Raw genomic sequence first — 21,500 nt, 5'->3', positions numbered from 1 at the left:
GGGTGTAGAAAAACAACTCCTGCTTCATTTAGGCAGGTGAATAATGAAATGCAGTAGTGGGTAATGCAGCTACTCATGTCAGTGAAATGACGTATATCTGAGACCATTTTTAAATTTTAACAGCAGTTTATTAAAGGGAATTGTGCACAGAAATTTAACAGCATGTATCGTGTCAAACTTAAACACAGTTACTATGATGAAAATATAGGCTTACAGCTAATATACCATTCGCAGAACTTGGTGTGCACATCAATACCTGTCAAATCACAGCGACCATGCTTATTGACCTAAAAGTCAGCTGTCTGCTCCAGAAACAACACATTCTATGTGTCTGTCTGTATTTTGAGTTATCATCCGAATGACTTCAAAGTTGGCGGGTGCGTTGCTGAGGATCCCATGAATTGCAATTTGTTGAGCTTTACTCTGAAGAAGAAATCACCACTGATTCCTTCTTTAATTCTAAACTGTAAACTCCACTTCCTGTTGCCAGCATAACCACGGTTTCTATTGAACGAATTATGTATTTCACTCGTTGTTACAAAGATAGCCTGGTGAGGGTAATGGGCTCTATTATCAGACTCACAATACAACATGCTGTCAAATGACTGGGCGTGATTTGAGTTAGGTTCAACTGTTCATCCGCATCACTTTGTATTCAACACTGCACTTCCCAGGATCGCACGAAACACACCAGCCAAGTTTAACGTTGACCATATCAGCAGTTGTAGAGAAAGAAATAGAATGGACAGACTTATACAAACTGAGATTTCTCCAAGTGCTAGTCGGAGGATTGAGACACAATCAAAACATTTAGCTTTTACAGGCAGTGCACTATAAAATAAATGTAAAACATAAATTAGAACACCATAATGTAAAATGCTGCAAACTAAAATTGCCTAAACTGATCTTACAGTTATGCATAACTAAGTAAAGTGAAAAACTCTCCAACACTGCTCATTTAAAAACCCTGAACTGAAAGGAGTATGTTTCGCTGCATAGCTATTACTGTATATTGCAGAATACCAACCATTACCACACCTGGGGGGAAAAAAACAGTTGTACATGTGAGTATAAATTATTAAGTGAGTCACGAGCAAGGCACTGTAAAATGACCAGTAACCATGGTTACAGCACTCATCTTGCCGACAATGACGTCCTCACTGAAAGTCTAAGTGTCTAATGCCCTTAAAGCTGCTGTAGTGCAAAGATGAGGGATCTTTCTAGTTGCACACAGAGGGAGACTATTCAATGAACGGCAGTGAGTGACAACAATTAACCTATTAACACAGAAAATATGAAATTACTGCAAAATACAGGAATAAGCTGTGACAGTGTAATGTGAAGGGATACTAAATGTGGAGAAACACCTTAACAAGATAACAAGGTGCAGAGCACTTGGCAGGGACAGAAACACTGTCAACTGTTCAGCGTAAAAATACAGCATGTTGAATATTGTTGAAGAGCTTCATATTCAGAAAGATCTACAACCCGCACATATATACTCTGAATTTAAAAAAAACTTATCACTGAGTTTTAGAATTTGAACACTAATTAAAAAAATATTTGAACATGTGAATATAGATAATAGGATGTGGTATGTTGACGTTTTTAAACAAGCGCCACGAAACAGAGCTTAAGCCTCTTAAACAATGCAAATATTCAGGAAACAAAATTAGGTAGCCTTAGAATTATTAGAGTAGCTATAATAATGGTGCAACAGAGGAAGATAACGTAGAAGTAAAGTTAACGCATCTTTCAAGACAAACAAATGTGTTGACTACAAAGCTCGTCCATGTCTAGTCACAGAGCTTGTCAGGATTTAAGTTAACTTTACTGTTGATAAAATCTTTAATAGAAAAACAGACATCCTTCTAGTTCAGAGGTTCCCAAACTTCTCAGCCCACAACCCCCCAAATAACCAAGCCACAGAAGTGTGACCCACCGATATCATAAAGGCTATTTATTTGAGAAAGTTCACAGAAAATGTCACCTTTATGAACATGTTGTGATGTTTCTTGTGGTGCTTTAAATTAACCTGCTGCAATTGATGCTGCCACAAGGGGTCACAGTGAGACAAAGAAAATCAGAAGGTATGTTTCAGCTTTTGGAACACTTATGGCGAAAATAGGATACTGAGAATTGTTTTTATATTATATTTGATTTCTGGAAATCATCTCACAACACTCCTTCTGTGTCTCACTACCCCCCCAGGGGGCCCCGACCCCAAGTTAGGGAACCACTGCTCTAGTTCTAGGATCAGAGTTCTGTGACAAATCTTACAACAAAATCAGTGTTGCATTTCAGCAAATACCATTGTTTGAGTGGCTCATCAAACACTGTTACACACACAGTAAATAAACCTACTGTATGCAACACTGCTCAACGTGCATTACACAGAATATACAAAGCTGGAATAGTACACTTACTCTAGACAGGTAAAATTCACAGATGACACAGATCATAGAGTATCAAAATATCTAAACTTAGTTTAAACCTTTACTCTAAATAGTAATTCTATGAGAATGACAGTGGAATTAGAGTCAGTGAGACAGTGCAGACGTGATAAAAATATATTTACAGATAATTTGAGATATTTGAATACCCTGAGGTGCAGATACTTTTCTTACCAGATACCAAAACCTCAAAAAATGGACACATCTTTTCAAGAAAATAAAAGCCAAGCTCTCCTCTTCTGTTTGCTATAGTCAAAAAGTGCAGAAGTTCTTATTTGCCCACATCTGCTGCTGCATGTTTTCTGCATCTTGTGGATGGAATGTATCATGTAAATAAGTGCATACACGTCAACTATAGAAAGAAAACTTTAAAGCTGAGCGATTCTGCAAAACGAGACTCACAGATGCACAGCATTGATTTACAATCAGCTCATCACGTAGCTATGGCTCATTTGTAAGCAAACAATTTCCTACCAGCAGACACACAGTGACGTCAAATTAGTCATATTTCCGGACACCTGATCCATTAAAGTCCAGTTTTCCCAGGACTTTTAGCACTGACTTGATCCAACAACACAAGAGAAAAACATTTGACTTTGCTCATGAGGAGTTAACACTGACTCTCTGTGGTTTTGTACTAGATTGTCTAAGTTTCTTATCTTGAAATGGCTGCCAATGTTTTCATACAGGAGGTTAATAAAGAGCCAAAACAATTAGCTAAAAGTGGCTAAAAAAGCTTTGAGCGTTTTGCATCTCAAGTGAGCCTTTAGTATTATGTGGAGGAATCACTGCTTTTATCAAAAATGTTGCTTAATGAGGGTTGAACTGTTTCCATAACAGACCATTAACATTTCACAGCTGCAATCCTTCTCTGTCATTTGGCACAAGATATTGGTACACTGATCAGTATCTATCTGAACTCCAAATATCCTGGGAGTCATCAATGGAAACAGATGTATTAAAAACAGCAGATATAAGGGCTGTAGTTGGGTGCCATCGTCTGTAGGAAGCTGCAGGTGAAGTTAAATTTTACTGTGATCAGTGGAATACATCTAAATATAAGCTGTGCATCCTGTGATCAGTATAAAATACAATACACATAAATGTTTTTTTAATTCTTAGGGATAGTTAATGTCCGGTACCGTCCACATTCATCTGTGCTGATGGTTCCTCTGCAGACTAATACCTGTGAACAACAAAAACGGGGTTAGCTGAGGGTCCCAGCACATATTCAGCTTTGGCAGATGGCATGTAAGCATATGGTTACACAGCAATGCACGCACGCACACACACCAATTAATATAGGTTAACCTATGATACTGTTCTAAGATATATGCTATGTTGAGATTTCGACTATAATCATGTAATTGATGTACAATAGTTATTTAACCATCAAAAAAGCTCTAAAATATTGAAAACAGGTCAACCTGTACCTGTAGTAGTTGGGTTTAAAAGGGCCGTTCTTGTTGAGGCCCAGGTATTTTGCCTGGTCATCAGAAAGTTCTGTCAGGTGAGCATCGAACGTCGTCAGGTGGAGACTGGCCACATATTCATCTGAAATGACATAGATAGGGTTTGATAAGAAAGAGACACATACACAAGAAATCAACTTCCATCTGGTCGGTAGAATCACCCCTTGACAGTTGTACAGTTACAGCCACACATCACCAGAGGGCAGGAGTAAGTAAATTTTGCACCTCCCATCTTATCCCATGTCTTAAACTTGTACCACTAAAGGTGTCAGTGCTGCAGCAATGAAAAATGTTGCTCATTGGATTTTGAATTATTTAAAGGCTCTGAAAAATGAAAACTAATTTTGAATTTTTTAATCATGCATCCCAATGTTGCAACATATATACATGGAAAAAAAAAAACTGTATAGTATTTTTAAATCAAAATCTCTGTCTTTCCTCTTCCTGTTTCAACATTTTGATGATCCATCCAGCAGTCAGGGGCGTTTACTAATTTAACATCCAATGATAATGCTTTCTTGAATTATGGCCACACAGGGACTTACGCCGTCTGATACATTGGTTAAATCCGCAGGAATAGGGTGGTGGCGAGTTATCTGGAATATAATTTTCCATATTAAGCTGGAAGTTACTCTGCTGCAGGGTGTGATACTCATTCTACCTAAACTACTATTGGCTCCTGTAAACATGACACTTAACTCTGCAGCTCTGGGTTTTTACCGGACACATACAAGTAATAAGCAGAACCAAATATCACTCGGACCGTTTCCCGGGATCTTGAGACACTACAGGTTATAGTTAGTTATCTATATCCTTACCCATCTTCTTTGGAAGCAAGTAAACATCCTGCTTGTATCGTCCCTCAGGAGCATTGTACAACTCTATAAGTGCCAGAGCCTGAAAACAAACAAGCATTAATGAAACTGTTGGGAACCTCCATTTACAGAGCAATAAAGCACATGTATGAACAGAAGCAGCATGTAGCTGCACATGTACTGTACACACTGAAATGCTATTATCTCCTCTACATGCAGGGATCTGCTTTGTTACTGAAACAAACTCAGCTCAGATACATTCTGTTCTACTCATGTGTTTTATTATTACTGATGACATTTTCAGGTCAGAGTATGAGCTTCTCTGCAGGGATGGCCAAAGGAAAAGCAAATGATAATCCCTTTATACTCCGCTATCTGCAGTGAACCTACATTAACTACTCTGTCCTTTGCTGCTATAATTAACATTGATCAACCCGTTACCTGAGTGGTGGCTGTGATGGACAAGACAAAGGTGGGGACAGTGGAGCAGCTGAGGTTAAGCAGACGTCCCTGTGGAAGAAAACATGTTGTCAAGAACATAAAAAAACAAAACGTGATTCCGATGAACAACATGTCTCCACTTCCTCCCACTATCCAGATATGAACTCTGCCGTCCTGCACATTTGGAGCCCAAGTGTTCGCAGTAGTGATCATGGTGTGAAGCCTCGGTAGTGAGGTCCCTCTGATACACACGCTCAACAAAACACAACATTTTCTATAAATAGACCAAGTTTTTCCAAACAATCTGCAACTGATAAAATTAAGTTAAGGTGGTATTATTATGAGAATGTGGCTTAAACAATAAATGATAACCAGTTTCCATTATCCACTGCCTGAGAGCAAATCATTTCTATTATCTCTATGTATTACATATGATTGCAAGCTATATAGACCTACTCACCTCAGCTAGAAGTATCACTCTCTTCCCATCAGGCCAGATGACGTGGTCCACCTGAGAGCGCACTCTCTCCCAGGTCAGCTCAGGGGTCCGGAGACTTGCCTGGAAGAGACGAGGGAATCAGTCTCCCACATGTTTTTTATGATCGCTCAACACAATGTGACTGATGGCACTTTGTCTTTGAGGACAAACTTCCTGGAGCATATATATAACTTGGATTGTTTCCATTACAAACACTGACATACCACATCAATCTCAGTGTTGGAGTGTCCCATGTTGCAGACAATGGAGCCATTTTTCATTCGGTCCAGCTGGTCTCTGGTCACCACATTCTTGTTCCCTGCAATTGCACAAAATCATTCACCTTCTTTCAGAGTATATCATCTACCACTTAGGACACAATTAGCAAACAGCCCTCAGAAATAATTTGAAGGACAGTGAAATACTGGATATTGTACATCCCACTGAGAAGTGACACCAACACGGCTAAAAGACAAGTTACCAGTGCATGTGATGATGACATCAACCTGGCGAATGACCTCGTTCAGCTTGACCACCCTGAATCCATCCATGCTGTTCACACACAAGTGAAAAGAGAGGTTCAACATTCAGTCTAAGTGAGCAATTGATTATTTATTGACAAGCAACTAAACCCAATGGGCTACTACTGTGTTACTGCCAACAAGTTGAACTTAGTTATCTGACAATATTTTCTCAGATAATTAGCAAACAAATCAATTCTAGCTAGCTTCAGCAGCTATACAGTACATCCTGTCTCCCCTCTTCCTACAGTATGTGTCAATGTATTCAGGATGGAGATCATCCCAGTTGTTGTTTTCCTCACCAGGCCTGCAGGGCACAGATGGGATCGATCTCTGTAATACTGACGATGGATCCCAGAGCTTTCAGAGCAGCACAACAACCTTTTCCAACCTGCAAAAACATAATAATACACTGTGTGACATATTCAGACAACCCCAATCTTGATAAAGAATTATTTATATGTAAACGTAAACCGCCTTAATACAAACCCATAAAGGCTCTGGCTATTGATGATAAACATATGAATGTCAGTGACAGGCAGATTCTTTAACATCTCCCGAACTCATCAGTCAGACAAAGATACAATCACTGGTCTGTAAATCTAAACCGATCAAATGTGATGACAGCGTTCTCTGCTGAGTCCATGGGCTGTTTAGTGAGTTGTTCGCACTGCAATGTATCATCAGGAGTGTTTTCACAGATATGTGTTCAACAGTAGTTTATGTTAACGTTTCTCACCTCTCCATACCCACAAACGACCACCTGTTTGCCTCCGAACATCACGTCTGTGGTTCTCTTCAAGCTGCGGAGGGTTGAGACATCAAATTAGCACATTTTGTAGAAGTGAAAAACCTCATATTCCACTTCATTTGAGTCAAAAGCTTGCATATTTACATGGCTGTTTTCAGGCATGAACTCTGGGAAATGTTTGGACATCGTGTTCTGATTTAGCCTTTCAAATCAGATTTATGTTCTCACATTCAGCCCCTTTAGATAATTACATGACATTATCTGGAGTTCAGTCCGTGTCTGAAAGCAGCTTAAGATTGAGCAGTAGAAAGTTATTTGGCTCATTTCATTTCATGTCCACTGACATGTAATCATATAACATTTTTACACTTCTACATAATATGACAAGTTTGTGTTATAAAATATTTCACTCTTTACTAACCAGATGATCTGTTTCCTTAAATGTCCCACTATAATAAATGTAATGGTCTGTTGCTGATGACATTTGGAGCCATAGCTCATAATGGAACACGGGCTACAAGACAATCAGTGTACCCTGCAGATAATTAATCAGAAGGAGCAGCAAAAACTAAAGAGTCAGGGCTGTAGAAAGCACTGACCCAATGCAGACCTGTGGAGACATTGTTAAATAGTACAGACTGTTCGTGTGCTGCATGGTGATAATTAACAGCAGGATAATAAATACAACAGTAACTCGTTCTCAGGCTGTTTCCGTGAGTGTTCTGCAGAGAGAGTTTGCAATGTGCAGAGGAGCATCACACAGACAGCTACATTTAAAAAAACTATTAAGCTGATGCATGAGTTTGATCTGTATGAACGCAGTGAACAGCCATAAGAGCAGTGTTTCATGAGATAACCACGCTCTACTGTTAAACATCGACCGGCATGTCAACAGTGTCTCTGTGTATAATACATAATAAGGAGGAAGGACCTTTGTTCAATGACATATCTCTTTAGAACCTTTAAAGTCTATGTAAAGTCGTCCAATACACAAACTGTTCTCATGTTTAAATGCAAGTTGTACTATGTGGTTGTTCAGGTTCCCAACAATCAAATACCTCAAAAGGCAAAGGTACTCACCCATCCAGGATGGACTCTCTGCAGCAGTACAGGTTGTCGAACTTCTGCTTTGTCACAGAGTCATTCACATTCATCGCTGGCACACACAGTTTCCCAGCTTTAGACAGCTGATATAACCTAGGGTGAAGAAGGAGGAAACATGTCACTTCATATTTGTGCATAGTTAAATATCTATAGGAAATCTGTTACGCATTAAATTACCTGTGAACCCCAGTGACACTCTCCTCTACGATGCCCCTGATCTTCTTGAAAACATTAGGGTATTTCTTGTACATCCAGTGTGTCAAGTCCCCTCCATCATCAAGGATCTACAAGTGACAAGAAACAGTTAATATTTTTTATTTATGAACATGAGTCAAGAGACAGCACTGTGAGAGAATAATGAATATTGCACAGCCTGGCACTGGTACATTTATTGCCTTGTACTGTGACATATTTAAGTTCATATGGAAATTTGTCAACATGTTCATTATAGCATTCACAAGTCAGAGTCTATTGCTGGAACTCAACAGTGGACTGCCCCCCCACTTAGATTAATGAAATACTTTTACAAACCATGTTAGGTTGCCAACCCTCATTGTTGACACAGCGGTCAATGCACCACCAAAAGTCGTCCTCAGACTCCCCCTTCCAGGCAAACACAGCCACACCTGAGACACAACAGTTGGAAGTAAGAAATCCACTTAACCTTCACAAAAAAAAACTGAAACCGGAGAGATTACAGTAGAAACTCAATGCTGCAGTGAATTATTTAAAAACACACTGAATGATTTGGTTTACAATTCTTAGAAATATATAATAGTCCTGCATTTGTGAAAATGTCGTTCAGTGCAGTTCTCAGGAGATTATAGATTACATATCACTATTTGGGCAACATTGGCAGATGTTTGTGCTTCATAAATGTCCCATAGCTTAATGAAAATGTATATTTTTACCTCATAGCACAGCTTAACATGCAGTAAACTATGCACAGCAATAACATACTGGACAGTGGACACATACACGACCATATTAAAATGCATAATTCACTGAGTTGCTCCTAAATCTGTAGTAAACCGCTCAGCTTGCCAGATCATTTAAGATCTACAGTGGGTATTTAGCACATACTTAAACCGTCACATAGCAACCACAGATAAAAGCTCTAGTGGTGCTGTTCTTTCACTAAATGGTAAATCTTATGTGATCCCATTATCAGTGCAGGGCTGATTTTTCAAGAGTTTATTAAACATTTCCAAACAGTATCCCTGGTTCTGAATCCCATGTGATTTGTAAAAAACAAATAACACCACATACTTATAAGATGGTCTCTCACAAACATATTTTATGTTATTATATCAAGTGCAACTATAATACGGGTGAGTTTCAGACTTCAGTGGTAATACATAACAACAATACCAGTTTCCATGACTTCACGGAATTCTATGTAGTTTATGATGTGCACATATAGGGATTGCAGGTCAAATGAGTGGTGGTGTTTGAGCTCCATAAATAAATGTTCTCTACCATCTGTACTGCTAACCTGTCTCTGACAGAGCAGCGGCCACTTCATTCTGTGTAGAGTAAATGTTGCAGGCGGTCCAGCGGCACTGAGCCCCAAGGGCCACCAGAGTCTCAATCAGCACCTGAAAACACAAAGGTGTAGAGGAAAATGATCATAAAAGAGCTTATCACTCATCAACAATACCACATATCAATCATTTCTAAATTGTAATATTCAGTAACACAGAATGTTAAAAGGAACCTGGATTTCTTAAAGATTTAAAGAGATAATATGGGGTTGGTGTAAAGTTATAAGCTACTTCTGATGTCTGTTCAGTAAGTGGTGCAGGAACTGTGAATAAACCTGACCCTAAGTCCTACTCAGATAAAGAGTTTCTATCACATTGCAGAGTGTGAAGCTCAGAGAGAAATCTTACAGCAGTCTGGGCAGTGATGTGAGTGCAGCCCACTATTTTGGCACCTGCCAATGGTTTCTCACTCTGTGCCCGCTTCCTGAGAGAGATCAGCGCAGACATATCTGAAAACAAGAGAACATATAAAAAGGGATGAGGAAAGCAGATGATGCACAAGAAACTCACAAAATGTTCTTTTCTCCCTCGAGGCAGCTTTATAGACTGAAATCAAACAACGACCAGATTTATAAAATAAAGCTAGATAAAAGCAATCTTGAAGAAGATTTATTTTCCTTTTCTTGATCACAACTATATTTCGCATCAGTGTTGTGTTTAACAGGTGCGTGTGAAACTGTGCTGTAACTGCATCTTCTCTGTGTCTCACCTTGCTCTGCGATCTCAATCTCACGTCTGCCGAATTCAGCCTGTTTGATGTTCTTGACACAGAAGTCGCTGCTGCCCTTGGAGTTGACCTGTGTTTTGTCTCGTGGGGACGTCTCATCGTCAGAGCTGTCCGTATACGACGCAGCTGTGAAGGAAACGTGGTTTTCAAAGGACTCATCACATTAAAAGACACCAACAGATGACCCAACAAGTGCGAGCACGAGAACAAGTGGACGACAGTTGATCAAGATCTGCTTCTTACTTTGAGGAACTGAAATGTGGTGACTGCAGTATATTTACATATTACACAAAATATATTATAGTGAAGGTAGATTTAACTCTGGTGCACATGTGTCAGGCCGTGTCTCCTTCTTACCGGAGCCGTAGCTGTCTGTGGATGACTGAGAGATGGAGCGGGACAGGGAGCGACGTCCTGCCTTGGTGGGGAACCTGCTGAACTCCTGCTTATCCTCCACAAACTGGATTTGCTAAAACAAATAAAAGACTTGTTAAAAAAAACCAAACTGTTTTTGCCTGTGCTCCAACACTTTGAACAGATTTAGCAGTTAGTGCATATTTCAAAGTCTCCTACTGAACTGAAGCTTTAGTGTTGTTCCTCAGTTATAAGTAGCTTTGGATTAAAGTGTCTGCCCACTGAGTAAATGTAAATGTCAACGCTGTAAATTTACTTCTTTCATACCAGGGTTAAACCAAAGTAATTTTAAATGGATACAGACGGTATAAGCTATTTAAAAGCTCACGTTATGGTTCAGCTGGAGGTTGGGAACTGTGAGCAGTTCAAGAGAAAGAACACTTCAAATCATTGTTTCAGCACTAGAACTAGAATCAGACTGTTTTTGGTTTGGTTTGGATTGAGGTGTGAGGTGAGCGTAGATTTGGATGAAGGAAAGTGAAGAAAAATAAAATGCACTTTCGTTAACATTGTAAGATAGGGCAACAATTTCCCTGGAAATAACTCATGGATATTGACGGGAAAAAAATCCGTCACATTTAGGGAACTGATATCTATGAGTGTGTGAAACTTGGAGCAGCTGCATATAAGGAGACTATAATGGGATTTGAAGGAGGAATGCATTGTACTAAGTGCCATTCTAGTTGCCTCTGTTGCAGTTTCATCTCCTTCTCATCTGCTACTTTTCTGCACCAAATGTGCAACTCCTTCATTCTTGTAAAGGGAACATAAAGTATCTGTGTGTAAGATGAAGTAACTTGTGATCCAGGTGTGTGTACCTGGCTTTATGTCTGGTCAGCTAACTTTGTGTCCAAGTGGTTAAACCAGAAAAAAGTTGCTGACGGTGTTTTTGCATACGTCGAAGCAACATGAGACCGCTGAGAAAAATCCTCCGGGTGCTGTAACATTATCCTCTCACATATAAGGTGGTGAGTCCAGGTACAATAAAGAGGATGCAGGCAGATCTGTAAACCTCAGAAGTTTCTAAAATGTTTTTCATTTTCTTTACCGTGCACTTTTTTGTCTCAGCAAAACAATCTAGATTTAAAAAATCAGAGCATTTGGAGATTAGTTTAGACCTTAATAATTCACTCTACAATGTAAGTGAGATGTCAATCCTGTCATTAAAGCCACTCAGGCTCATTCTCCACATTTTTAAAAAGAAGCTGGGTCAGTCTCTACTTTCTAAGTTGAGGGCTGGTTCTGAAAAGCCTCCACATACCAGTGAAAATAACCCAGCAACCAGGAACAATGTGAAGCTGTTTTCCTGAGCTTAAGGTGACAAGACACCACATATTTTCTCCAGGACAGTGTGGGCTGCAGGGTCCCAACGCCGGACACTCAGGGTTTAGTTATCCAAGACTGCATTTATTCACTGCCAGTGCCTCTTAGACTCCAACACTGAGGTGTTGTTCTAACCACTGATGAATGGAAGAACTCCAGGTTTTCTTATTCTGTCACTTGATGTACATTGTTTTATATGAGCTAGTGTGGTTGGTTGTAACATTTGTTTTACATGTTTGTACAATATGTTTTATGCATCTTTTATGTTTAAGGCTTATTTTATTTTCCACCGGACTGCAAGACAAAGAACCTCACTGGGACAAAAATGCCACATTTAGATTACTTGTTCACATAATCTGAACAGAATATGCACTTCTTAAACAGTGTTGGATTAAAACTTTAAAAAAAGACATCTTTGTATGTATTTTCCTTAAACTGTTTACTTTTCTTGCCGACACTGTTTGTTACATAGCTTACTGTTGTTTTAAAGAATATATAGATATAACAAATATGTTTAAAGTGAAATTTAAAAAAATGTTTTTTTGTATTTTATGTAGAAATAATAAAAAACAGCCACATCAAACCCATACCTGACTATGACCTTCAACCTAGTTCCCATGTATAATCATTTGCTTGCAACTTAACCATCAATACCTAAATATTAACTAAAGGACATAACCATTGAATGAACTGAACATGTGTAACATATGTATAACAAACCACCCTGACAGCAAACAGTTCTCTTTCTACACACACTATGGGCTGGAGCTACCTTGGACCTCACATGGCAGACATGCTGTCAGGAATTGTTTTTCTTGCTATTTCGTCAAACATAACAACTAATGAAGTCATAGCTCTTTACCATGATGTGATTTGTTTGATTATTTGCAACACACCTGATGCTCTCCCCTTCTGTCACCGCTCCCCCAAAGTCCAGTGAAACTCTGCTGACTTCATTCCAACAGTACAACATTACACTGTTTGACCAAAATAAAATAAAAAGGATCCATATAATGCAAGCTACTGATTGTGGTCACAGTAAGTCCCTCCCAAAGAGACAATGAGGATGTGAAACAGTTGGTCTACAATGAGGCTGCAGGCTGACTCATAAGTCTTGGGTAGAGAGTGTCAACAGAATCCTTATCACAACTGAACAATATGTTTGCACAATGTAAAAGAGTGTATTTAGTCAGAAAGGGGTATTCAATTGTCCACACCAGTCTACTTTGCTATCTCAACCAAAGAATTAAATGTGCAACTCTTCCTGGTTTGTTGAACAGTGAATTTAGTTACCTGGAAAACTCTTGTTTCCTTAAGGAGGATGAGGTCCGGGATACAAGTTAGATTCTTAAACCTGGTCAACACGTACCGACTTGATTTGGCAGCACCGATCAAGAGACACTCCATGTTAGTTTCTCTGTGTTGTGACAATCATTTGACAGTGTATTTCTTTGTCAAAGCAGCAGCCACAATACAATGCTGAAGGAGGTCGGCACAGAAATTAAAACCGAGGTGTTGAAAGAATCGAAATCAACCAAGTATACGTGATTCATTTGAAATAAAAGTGTCAGCTGGAGTGATGGCCGTGAGAAGAGAATCGAAACCAGCTCCATTGTACAAACTGAGAGGTGTTGGTTAAAGTGTTGAACTGAAGTGTAAACTATTGAGAGACAACACAGGCCAGTGTCCCTGCATTGAATAAAATGTCTGTATGTGTATTGGTGTAGCTACATTGTGCATTGTACTTCAAATGTAAATTTGAATGGGGTTAAAAAAGGAAGTGAGATTTTAATCCAAGTGTACTTTGAATTGCAAATTTATTTATTTTCATTTTATACTGATATGGACCTACGAGTCTGAAATAAAGCTAACTACCTAACTAACTAATTAAGTTAGGCTTTATAAGTTAGGCTTTAGAAATGTTAACTAAAGTAACATTTCTTTGACTGAAACGTGTAGAGTTAGAATAACAGGTTGTCAATACTAATTACTCATCACTAAATTTACTATGGGCTGTCATGTCAGTGTGAGGTACTTTGAATATAATAATATCCGGGGGAGAGTGACCCTGATGCACCGGTTGCAGATTTAAAAGGGGAACACCAAATACAATATAGGAAATAATATAGTGTAGAACTTTGCCAGATTATATAACGTGCTCTGATCGGTTTAAATATCCACCACCGTGCCTTTGAGCAGGGCTTCAGCCGGGACTCTTACCTTCTTCACGGGCTTGTGTGTGGGCACGGCGCTGAACGCGGACGACAGCTCTCCCATGTTCAGCTCGCTGTTCTTGCTCACGGTCATGGCTGAGTACTTCTCCGCTACGTTCTCGCTCTCCTTCACCTCCTTGCTCGCCTGCTTCACCTCCAGCTTCGCCTCCGCGGCCGGCTCTGCCATGCTGCCTGCGTGTGTGCGTGCGTGTGAAAGCTACCGGGGACTAAAATACAAACAACCGCTGACAGTCGGGTTGGAAACGGCTGAAGCTAACCGCCGCTAGCAGGCTGCGCTCCTCGGTGGGATCAGCGGCGAGAGGACGAGAGCCGGGTTTAAAATGACGAGGAGGACGGACACACACGGAGGATGAACACGGCGGTTGTGTGCGTAGCTGTGTGAGGCTTCTGGTGCGGGGTTGAAGAATGTCGTTGTTGCGTCTGTTTCGTAGCGTAAAGTTGCGTCGAGCTGTGGTGAATCCCCGCGGGCTCAGCTGTCACCGGGGCTGAGGTAGTTTGGTGGGCGGCAACCAACACACATAAGGGGGGCGTGGCACCACGGAAGACGCGTTCATGTCACGGCCGATGACGTCACTGACAGCAGCGAAAGATTACTACGGACATGAAAAGGCCAAACGTATAGAAAAATAAATAAATAGATAAAAGGAAAAGGCTAGTGCTGTATTTATTTATTTATACTTACGACATATGTTTTCCTTATAGATAAGGGTTCCTGTTTATTATTTTTCCATTGCTGCCAAAATGTACACCTTGTTTTTTCCTAAGGCACCGTAACTGGATTCTTCTCATAATTTAACAAATATATATAAAAGATGCCAACCCCACAGTTCACAGGTCAGTTAGCTGACCCTTTTATCCAAAATGACTTACCATAAGTGCAATCAACCATGAGGGTAAAAACCGAGAACAGCAACAATCATGTCAGCACAATTAGTCTTCAAAAAAGCCAAACTACAAGTGCTCCATGTAAGTGCAATATATAAGTGCAACTCATTTAAAAAATAAAAATAAAACATGTTTGCAGTTATTATTTACAATACGGTTTCCTTGTTTATTATTTTTCCTTGTCTGCCAAACTTCACAACAGAATTATTTTTTTGACACCACCGTAACTTGAATGATGACACATGTTCTGCTAATTTAACAAATTTCCTCTTAGTAACTCGTTTTTTCCCACTTTGTCTTCACTTGAAGCCCAAGCAGAAAACATTTCCTTTTTCCCACTCTAAGCTGGTGCTGTGAATGCCCCGGACTAGCCCCGCCTTTCCGGGAGCAGCCTGCCGCTCGCCGAGCTCAACCAATGTATTTTCCGAACACGCCATTTTCCATCGACCAACTGAAGAGCAGCCCAGTCGGAGGAGCACAGAAAGCCTGAGCTCTGAATTTTTGCAAACACGGGTAAAGTCTGAACGCATTTTCTCTCACAATCCATCGATATGAAAGCCTTTAGCCGCATCGCTGTGTCGTTCTAACCGTTCCTTTAGATTTCTGTCGTTGTTCCTCGAATGATGCTGTGTAGGCCCCGGAAAGGCGACAGCCATTTTAGCTATCCTTAGCCAGCTAACATTGTGGGCTCCCACTGGCTCCATAGGGTCGAAATATAATCTTAAGCCAAATGTGAAACATGTAACGAAGGTCGCATGTACAAAACAACCACTGACATAAGTTAAATGTTACTTCAACAGACTTTGGAGTCCAAATGAGATCCCATGCTTGGTGTTTCTGCTCAAGCTAGCATTAGCTTAGCCTGCTAGTCCGTTAGAAAAGTAGGCCAAGCTGCAACGGGTGTGTGGAATAGATTGAAAACGTGGTTCTTTGGTGAATATAATGAATGTAAATGTGATGTTAACTTATTTAGTGGCACTTTAACTCACAGTCTGCATTTAGTGTGTTCAGAAGAAAGTTAATATAATTCTACGAAAATATTAACAATAGGGTTCATTTTCGCCCCACACGCCTGATTGACTTGTGGTTATTTACGTGCTTAATCATTTCCCATAATACAGAAAACAGTTGTATGATGCACAAGCTGCAGAATCCTGTACAATGTATACCTGTAGCTGTTCATAGTCTTTGTTCTCTGTCAAGTCTGAACTATGTTTTGCATCAATTATTCATTTCGTCTTTGTTTTATTTTCCAGATTCCGCCATGCACCGTGACTGTCCTCTGGACTGCAAAGTCTATGTCGGAAATTTGGGCAACAATGGAAACAAGACTGAGCTAGAGAGGTCGTTCGGCTACTATGGCCCTCTCCGTAGTGTTTGGGTGGCCAGGAACCCCCCAGGCTTTGCCTTTGTGGAGTTTGAAGATCCTAGAGATGCCACTGATGCAGTGCGTGAGCTGGATGGAAGGTATGAGCCAATCTAATCTAGGAAAACAATGGTTGGAATAAGAGGAGCAGCTACACTGGTTAATGCTGATTGGTTGTCTTGTAGGACATTGTGTGGGTGCCGTGTACGAGTAGAGCTGTCAAATGGTGAGAAACGTAGCCGTACCCGTGGTGCCCCTCCTTCTTGGAGCAGACGTCCCAGAGATCGAGATGACAACAGGCGTCGCAGTCCACAACAGAGGCGAAGGTGACCTACATAGTTTTTGTTTGTCAGTTTCCACTAGAGACAGCACTTCATATATACACATCGATAATGCTTAATGAAACCACCCTCTTACCCACAGTACAATTTCCTGGTAATTGTTCACACTTTTCCAGTCTAGGCATTTCTATTGTTTGTAATCCTTTCAGATTTTACATTTGTGACTGTTGCAATGTCTAAGGCTTGCAGTTTCATCATCATTTACATTATTGATCATTTAGTGTACAGCGTTAGACAGATAGACATTTTAAAAAAAGACTATTAAATAAGAGATGGGTACATTTCTTTGTCATAGGTAAGGTAGTAAAGCCTTTCAATCACAAAGTGCATCTTAAAATCTGTTAAATTTTCTGTGCACTTTCAGGTAGTTTCTGCAGTTTCGCTGCATTAAATTGGCAAATTGCGTAAATGAAATAGGATTAGAAAATTAGATAATTCCTATGTCAAAAAAAGTTTAGTGTGTATTTAATTTTTGGGGTGGGGGGGGGGTACCAAATGTGATGCTTTTATTTCCTTTTGTTTGAGGATGCTCTTTATTTTTCATCTATATTAATAAGAATGAAACCCGTTGCAGAGCCACCACCATGCCTCTTCTCACCACCCTCTGAGTCAATCAACTAGTCCTCTTTCAGCATCATGTGACTGCTGACCATCGTGCCCCAATCAGCTTGGCTGGTGCTGTCACATGACCCGGGCATGGCCAGTCGTCAGGTTGCACCAGCCCATTGGTTCCTCAGCATGCCGTTTTCAACCTCCTCCTCCTTCAACCTTAACCCAAACGGCAGCGGCCCACCTCACATTCCCGACCAATCAGCGTATTACGTTTCCAAATGTCTACAACCTACCAGCAGCAGCCTTCGGCTTACCAATTAAAGCAGGAAAAAAGCCACAGCCAGCCCCCATCTGCCTGCCACCTAATCACCTTGCAGCATCTGGCCTATTCAGCCAATTCTACCTACCCGGCCGACAGTCTGCCTCCCTTTCGTCATATCTAGCTTGTTGAAAACCAAAAATACTAGTAAGTTTTCCTGCTTCATTCAGTACACTGCTGATAAGTTTTGAAAGTGAAGAGACAGCTGGTTTGAAAAGGTAGTTATTTTTTCTTATAATCTGAATTTGTTAGTTTGTCCACTATTTCTGTAATTCCTTGTTTCAAATGGGAAGGGTCCAACACCAAAAGTTTGGAACTTGACATTACCAGAGATATTCGATTATAGATAATCCTCTGGTATGTTTTGGGGCTCTGAGCAGAATTATGAAGTCTCATAAGTCAAAACTCTTCTCAACCCCCCAATGAATATCAGAACATTTTTTATGCTGTGTGGTTGGTTTTAGCAGATCGCATTGGACTTTGAAACTAGCCTCCATTTTCTTATGTTCCTTGAACTGCAGTGGACCAGTTTCATACAGATGGTGGCCTCTGTGTGTGTATTTTGTTTCCACGCAGAGCCAGTCCACAGTGTGGTGTTAAATCTTTTGAAAGGGGCATATGCTGCTGATAAGTTTACTTATCATTTTTTAAAAGGGGTTTGAAGCTCAGGTGCCCTTACAAACATCCATGTCTGCCAATTAGAGTAAAATTCACACTGCTGACTTTATCTAAAAATCAACATGATACTATGGGATAGAAGACAGGTGATTCGTAAGCATCTGCCATCTTTATGTGCTAGGTCCATTGCCAGTGATTTACATTTTCTAATGATATCATTGCTTTTGAGGGGGAAAAAAGCCTAATTTTCATTTTGAGTTACCAAGATAACAAACAGCTGTGTTGAAGGAGGCCCATATAAGAAAAGGATTAAAATGGCATGGAGCTATACAAGCTGTTCAGTGCGTCTCTTTGTTTTTAACAGTTTTGTGTTTTTCCTGTGCAGATCCCCACGTAGGAGGAGCTTCAGCCGCAGTCGTAGCAGGTACATAAGCTTTCACATTGTTTTCATTTGATAGACACAAACGAGTTCATCCTCAAAACTGGATTATTCTATAAACGGGAACAAGATGTTTTTTGATAATTGGACATCATAAAACATATCTATCTCAAAATAATAAAACATATTCCGAGTATGATTAAATCTAACTTCTGCATCGTAGGAAATTCATAAGTTTAGAGATGTTTTGATACCAGCACCGTAGATGCCTCTTATACTGCCTTAAATGCCAGGTCAGGCATGTGCTAGGGAGCAAATCTATGTACCATTCTGATACCTCATATTTAAATTATTAGTTTCACCCAGATGAAACTTACTAAAACAGCAATTGTGCTTTACTGCTACTGGCAAGAACTTTTCTAGAGCGGCAAAGAATAAGTCACTTCTGGTAGTTATCTTTAACCAGAGCTAGCTAAAATGCTTAAAGATTTGACAATATTTTACGTTGGAAAGTCCCACAAGAAAAAAAGCGACTTGACAATATGCAAGACTGCAGTTTTGAGGAGTGGGATTGTTGTTGCCAAGTTAAAACACTAGAAATAGGCCACAATGATGGTAATCATCACTTCTATACAGGGTTACATAAAACTGTTTCATACACTTTTTTAGTTCAGTTTGATCGGTACTCTGTATCTGCAGATTTGTAAAAGACTGGTATCATGAAGGGGAAAATTATATCAGAACATCTCTAATTAAGAATAAACTTTTGATTCAATTAAACTGAAATGATGATGATGTTAAGCTAATGGGATGGTTTATATTTTTCAGGTCTTTCTCCAGAGACAGGAGGAGGGAGAGGTCCCTCTCCAGGGACAGGAACCACAAGCCTTCAAGATCTTTCTCCCGATCACGGAGGTACTTGCATGCACTTGATATATCTAAAGATGATTTCAGGCCTACATATTTGATTGCATGATGTGAGAATTGTCATAAGACTCATCTAATTTAACTACTGCACATCCAATGTGGTTTCTAGAGGACACTTCACCACTGATAAGAATGCTCTGCACACATGCATCCTTTTGATGTATTTAATTAAAGCTAATTTGAGTGTATTGCTTAGAATGTGAGTGATAATTTGGTCCATTCTCTTCCTGGCTTTGACATTTTTTTCCTTCTCCTTCCTGCAGCCGCTCCAGGTCCAATGACCGGAAATAAAGGAACATGTGAAGGTGTAAAGGGAGCTAAAAATGAACGGTTGTATAGGCTATGCCGTTTCTTAATGGACTTCAACTTTGTTCATTTTTGTGTTGGGTTTTTTAAAAACAATCAAGCATTTTAGTGTCCCTACTGTTTTGCTGTTATTGTGATTTTCAAATACTTTTTAGTGGGTGTGGACGGGAGTGACCCCTCACAGAAATTGTTTGTCTCCTTTGTCCCAAAACAGCTGTACCACCTAGCATTCCACTTCATCAGTAACTCTTGATACCTTTTGGGTTTTTGAATGTACTGTGTAGTTCGACATAGTGTTAGTAGTTCTTCATTTTCATTGTGTAAACACCAGCATTTTTTTATTTTTTCAAGGAAGGACTGGGACGATGTGTAATTGCGTCCCCGTTTGTTTGTCTCTAAAGCCAATTTATTATCAGCGTGCGACTTTCTTCATACTGAAGGTTTTCATCTGTTAATGGAGATGCAAAATGATGGCATAGGTTTATTAAAAAACAGGTGTTATTAACACATGTCTACTTTTGGTCAATGCCGTTTTCCATTATTTTATTGTTTCATACTCAGTGAAACGGTCTCAATAAAAAATACTGGTTGTTAAAGATTGCTTTTCCTTTTGACCTCATATGATTTATATACAAATCTATTGTTTTACTCTGACATCTATCCAGTTTATTTTCCACAAGAGAGCACTCCCATAGCATCACTCAAGTATCTACCAAGGACTATTAGTCTGGGTCAGTGTAACTTAAAACTAACAACTTCAATTTGTGTTATTATCGTTGCTTGTTGCCGTATGTCTGGGTTTGCTGGGTTTCAGTAGTGCTGTTTGCCTCTTTATTTACTAATTTTACTAATGATAATTGAAATTCCATTTGTCTCCTTAGTTCATTGTAAGTCACTTGGAGGGTGAGTTGAGATTTTTTCCGGATATACTGGAATAACTTGTGTTAAAATATTTGAAATTACTCACTGTGGTGATCATTGTGATTATGGTAATTTCTTAGAATGAACTCAACACCAGGTCTAGATAACAACATTCATTTTGTGTTGTACCCAAAATAAAGACTTTTTTTATTCAGACTTTCACACTTCGTAGTCAAACCTGATTTAAAGATGCCTTTTCGGTGAAATTATAATATTAAAAATGCAGTCAGTGTCCGTAAAACTTTGTGATGACATTCAGATTCAGGGTCCAGATGAAATACAACGCAAAGAAGCCAAAAAGAGATTAAAAAATATATAAAAACTTATAATGTAAGTAACTTGCATCTTAGTAAAAGTGTTTACAGTTTTGAGCAATTCAATATACTTAAATTGTACAGGTAAGGAGGGTGAGGTTGTTTGTGTCCCATTGTTAAACATTTTAAGAAAGTGAAGTAATAAGGAGAAAAAAAACAAGCTGAGGAGGAGTTCATGCCCTTATCTGTCCCTTTCAGGACAGATAAGAGATAAGACAATCAAACAATAGAGTCTTTGTGCTGGTGATAAAGTCACTAGAAGAATGACGTGAAGAGTTAAAACATTTTCAACAGA

General features: G+C 39.6%; 2 protein-coding genes across 2 annotated transcripts; one reads left to right on the top strand and one right to left on the bottom strand.

The window, feature by feature from the left end:
- Positions 1-106: 106 nt before the first annotated feature.
- LOC118104424 (S-adenosylhomocysteine hydrolase-like protein 1) lies at positions 107-14,793 on the bottom strand. The gene is made up of 17 exons (XM_035151288.2): positions 14,264-14,793; positions 10,664-10,775; positions 10,289-10,432; positions 9,928-10,028; positions 9,531-9,633; positions 8,567-8,661; positions 8,213-8,319; positions 8,012-8,128; positions 6,920-6,983; positions 6,483-6,571; positions 6,141-6,211; positions 5,884-5,978; positions 5,642-5,740; positions 5,182-5,250; positions 4,744-4,822; positions 3,887-4,007; positions 107-3,639 (listed from the first exon to the last, which is right to left on the bottom strand). The coding sequence occupies exons 1-17, from the start codon at positions 14,441-14,443 to the stop codon at positions 3,633-3,635; spliced, it is 1,653 nt and encodes a 550-aa protein (XP_035007179.1). The 5' UTR covers positions 14,444-14,793; the 3' UTR covers positions 107-3,632.
- A 724-nt stretch (positions 14,794-15,517) lies between these two features.
- Positions 15,518-21,053, top strand: srsf3b (serine and arginine rich splicing factor 3b). The gene is made up of 6 exons (XM_035151289.2): positions 15,518-15,675; positions 16,419-16,629; positions 16,714-16,854; positions 18,744-18,782; positions 19,566-19,652; positions 19,928-21,053. Exons 2-6 carry the CDS (start codon positions 16,427-16,429, stop codon positions 19,953-19,955), a joined length of 498 nt encoding a protein of 165 aa, XP_035007180.1. The 5' UTR covers positions 15,518-15,675; positions 16,419-16,426; the 3' UTR covers positions 19,956-21,053.
- The last annotated feature ends 447 nt before the right edge of the window (positions 21,054-21,500 follow it).

This window comes from Hippoglossus stenolepis, chromosome 3, assembly GCF_022539355.2.
Source record: "Hippoglossus stenolepis isolate QCI-W04-F060 chromosome 3, HSTE1.2, whole genome shotgun sequence".
NCBI classification, from domain to species: domain Eukaryota; kingdom Metazoa; phylum Chordata; class Actinopteri; order Pleuronectiformes; family Pleuronectidae; genus Hippoglossus; species Hippoglossus stenolepis.
Note: the sequence above shows the minus strand (reverse complement) of the source record. Positions and strands in the feature narration are given on the sequence as shown.

Bases quoted from the DNA above. Each gene is read 5' to 3' on its own strand.
- LOC118104424 (XM_035151288.2), bottom strand. From the start codon at position 14,443: ATGGCAGAGCCGGCCGCGGAGGCGAAGCTGGAGGTGAAGCAGGCGAGC. The intron at 8,662-9,530 runs GTTAGCAGTACA...GTTGTGTCTCAG, and splicing joins CGCTGCTCTGTCAGAGACAG to GTGTGGCTGTGTTTGCCTGG. The intron at 8,129-8,212 runs GTAATTTAATGC...TCTTCACCCTAG, and splicing joins AGTGTCACTGGGGTTCACAG to GTTATATCAGCTGTCTAAAG.
- srsf3b (XM_035151289.2), top strand. From the start codon at position 16,427: ATGCACCGTGACTGTCCTCTGGACTGCAAAGTCTATGTCGGAAATTTG. The intron at 16,855-18,743 runs GTGACCTACATA...TTTCCTGTGCAG, and splicing joins AGTCCACAACAGAGGCGAAG to ATCCCCACGTAGGAGGAGCT. The intron at 18,783-19,565 runs GTACATAAGCTT...TATATTTTTCAG, and splicing joins TTCAGCCGCAGTCGTAGCAG to GTCTTTCTCCAGAGACAGGA.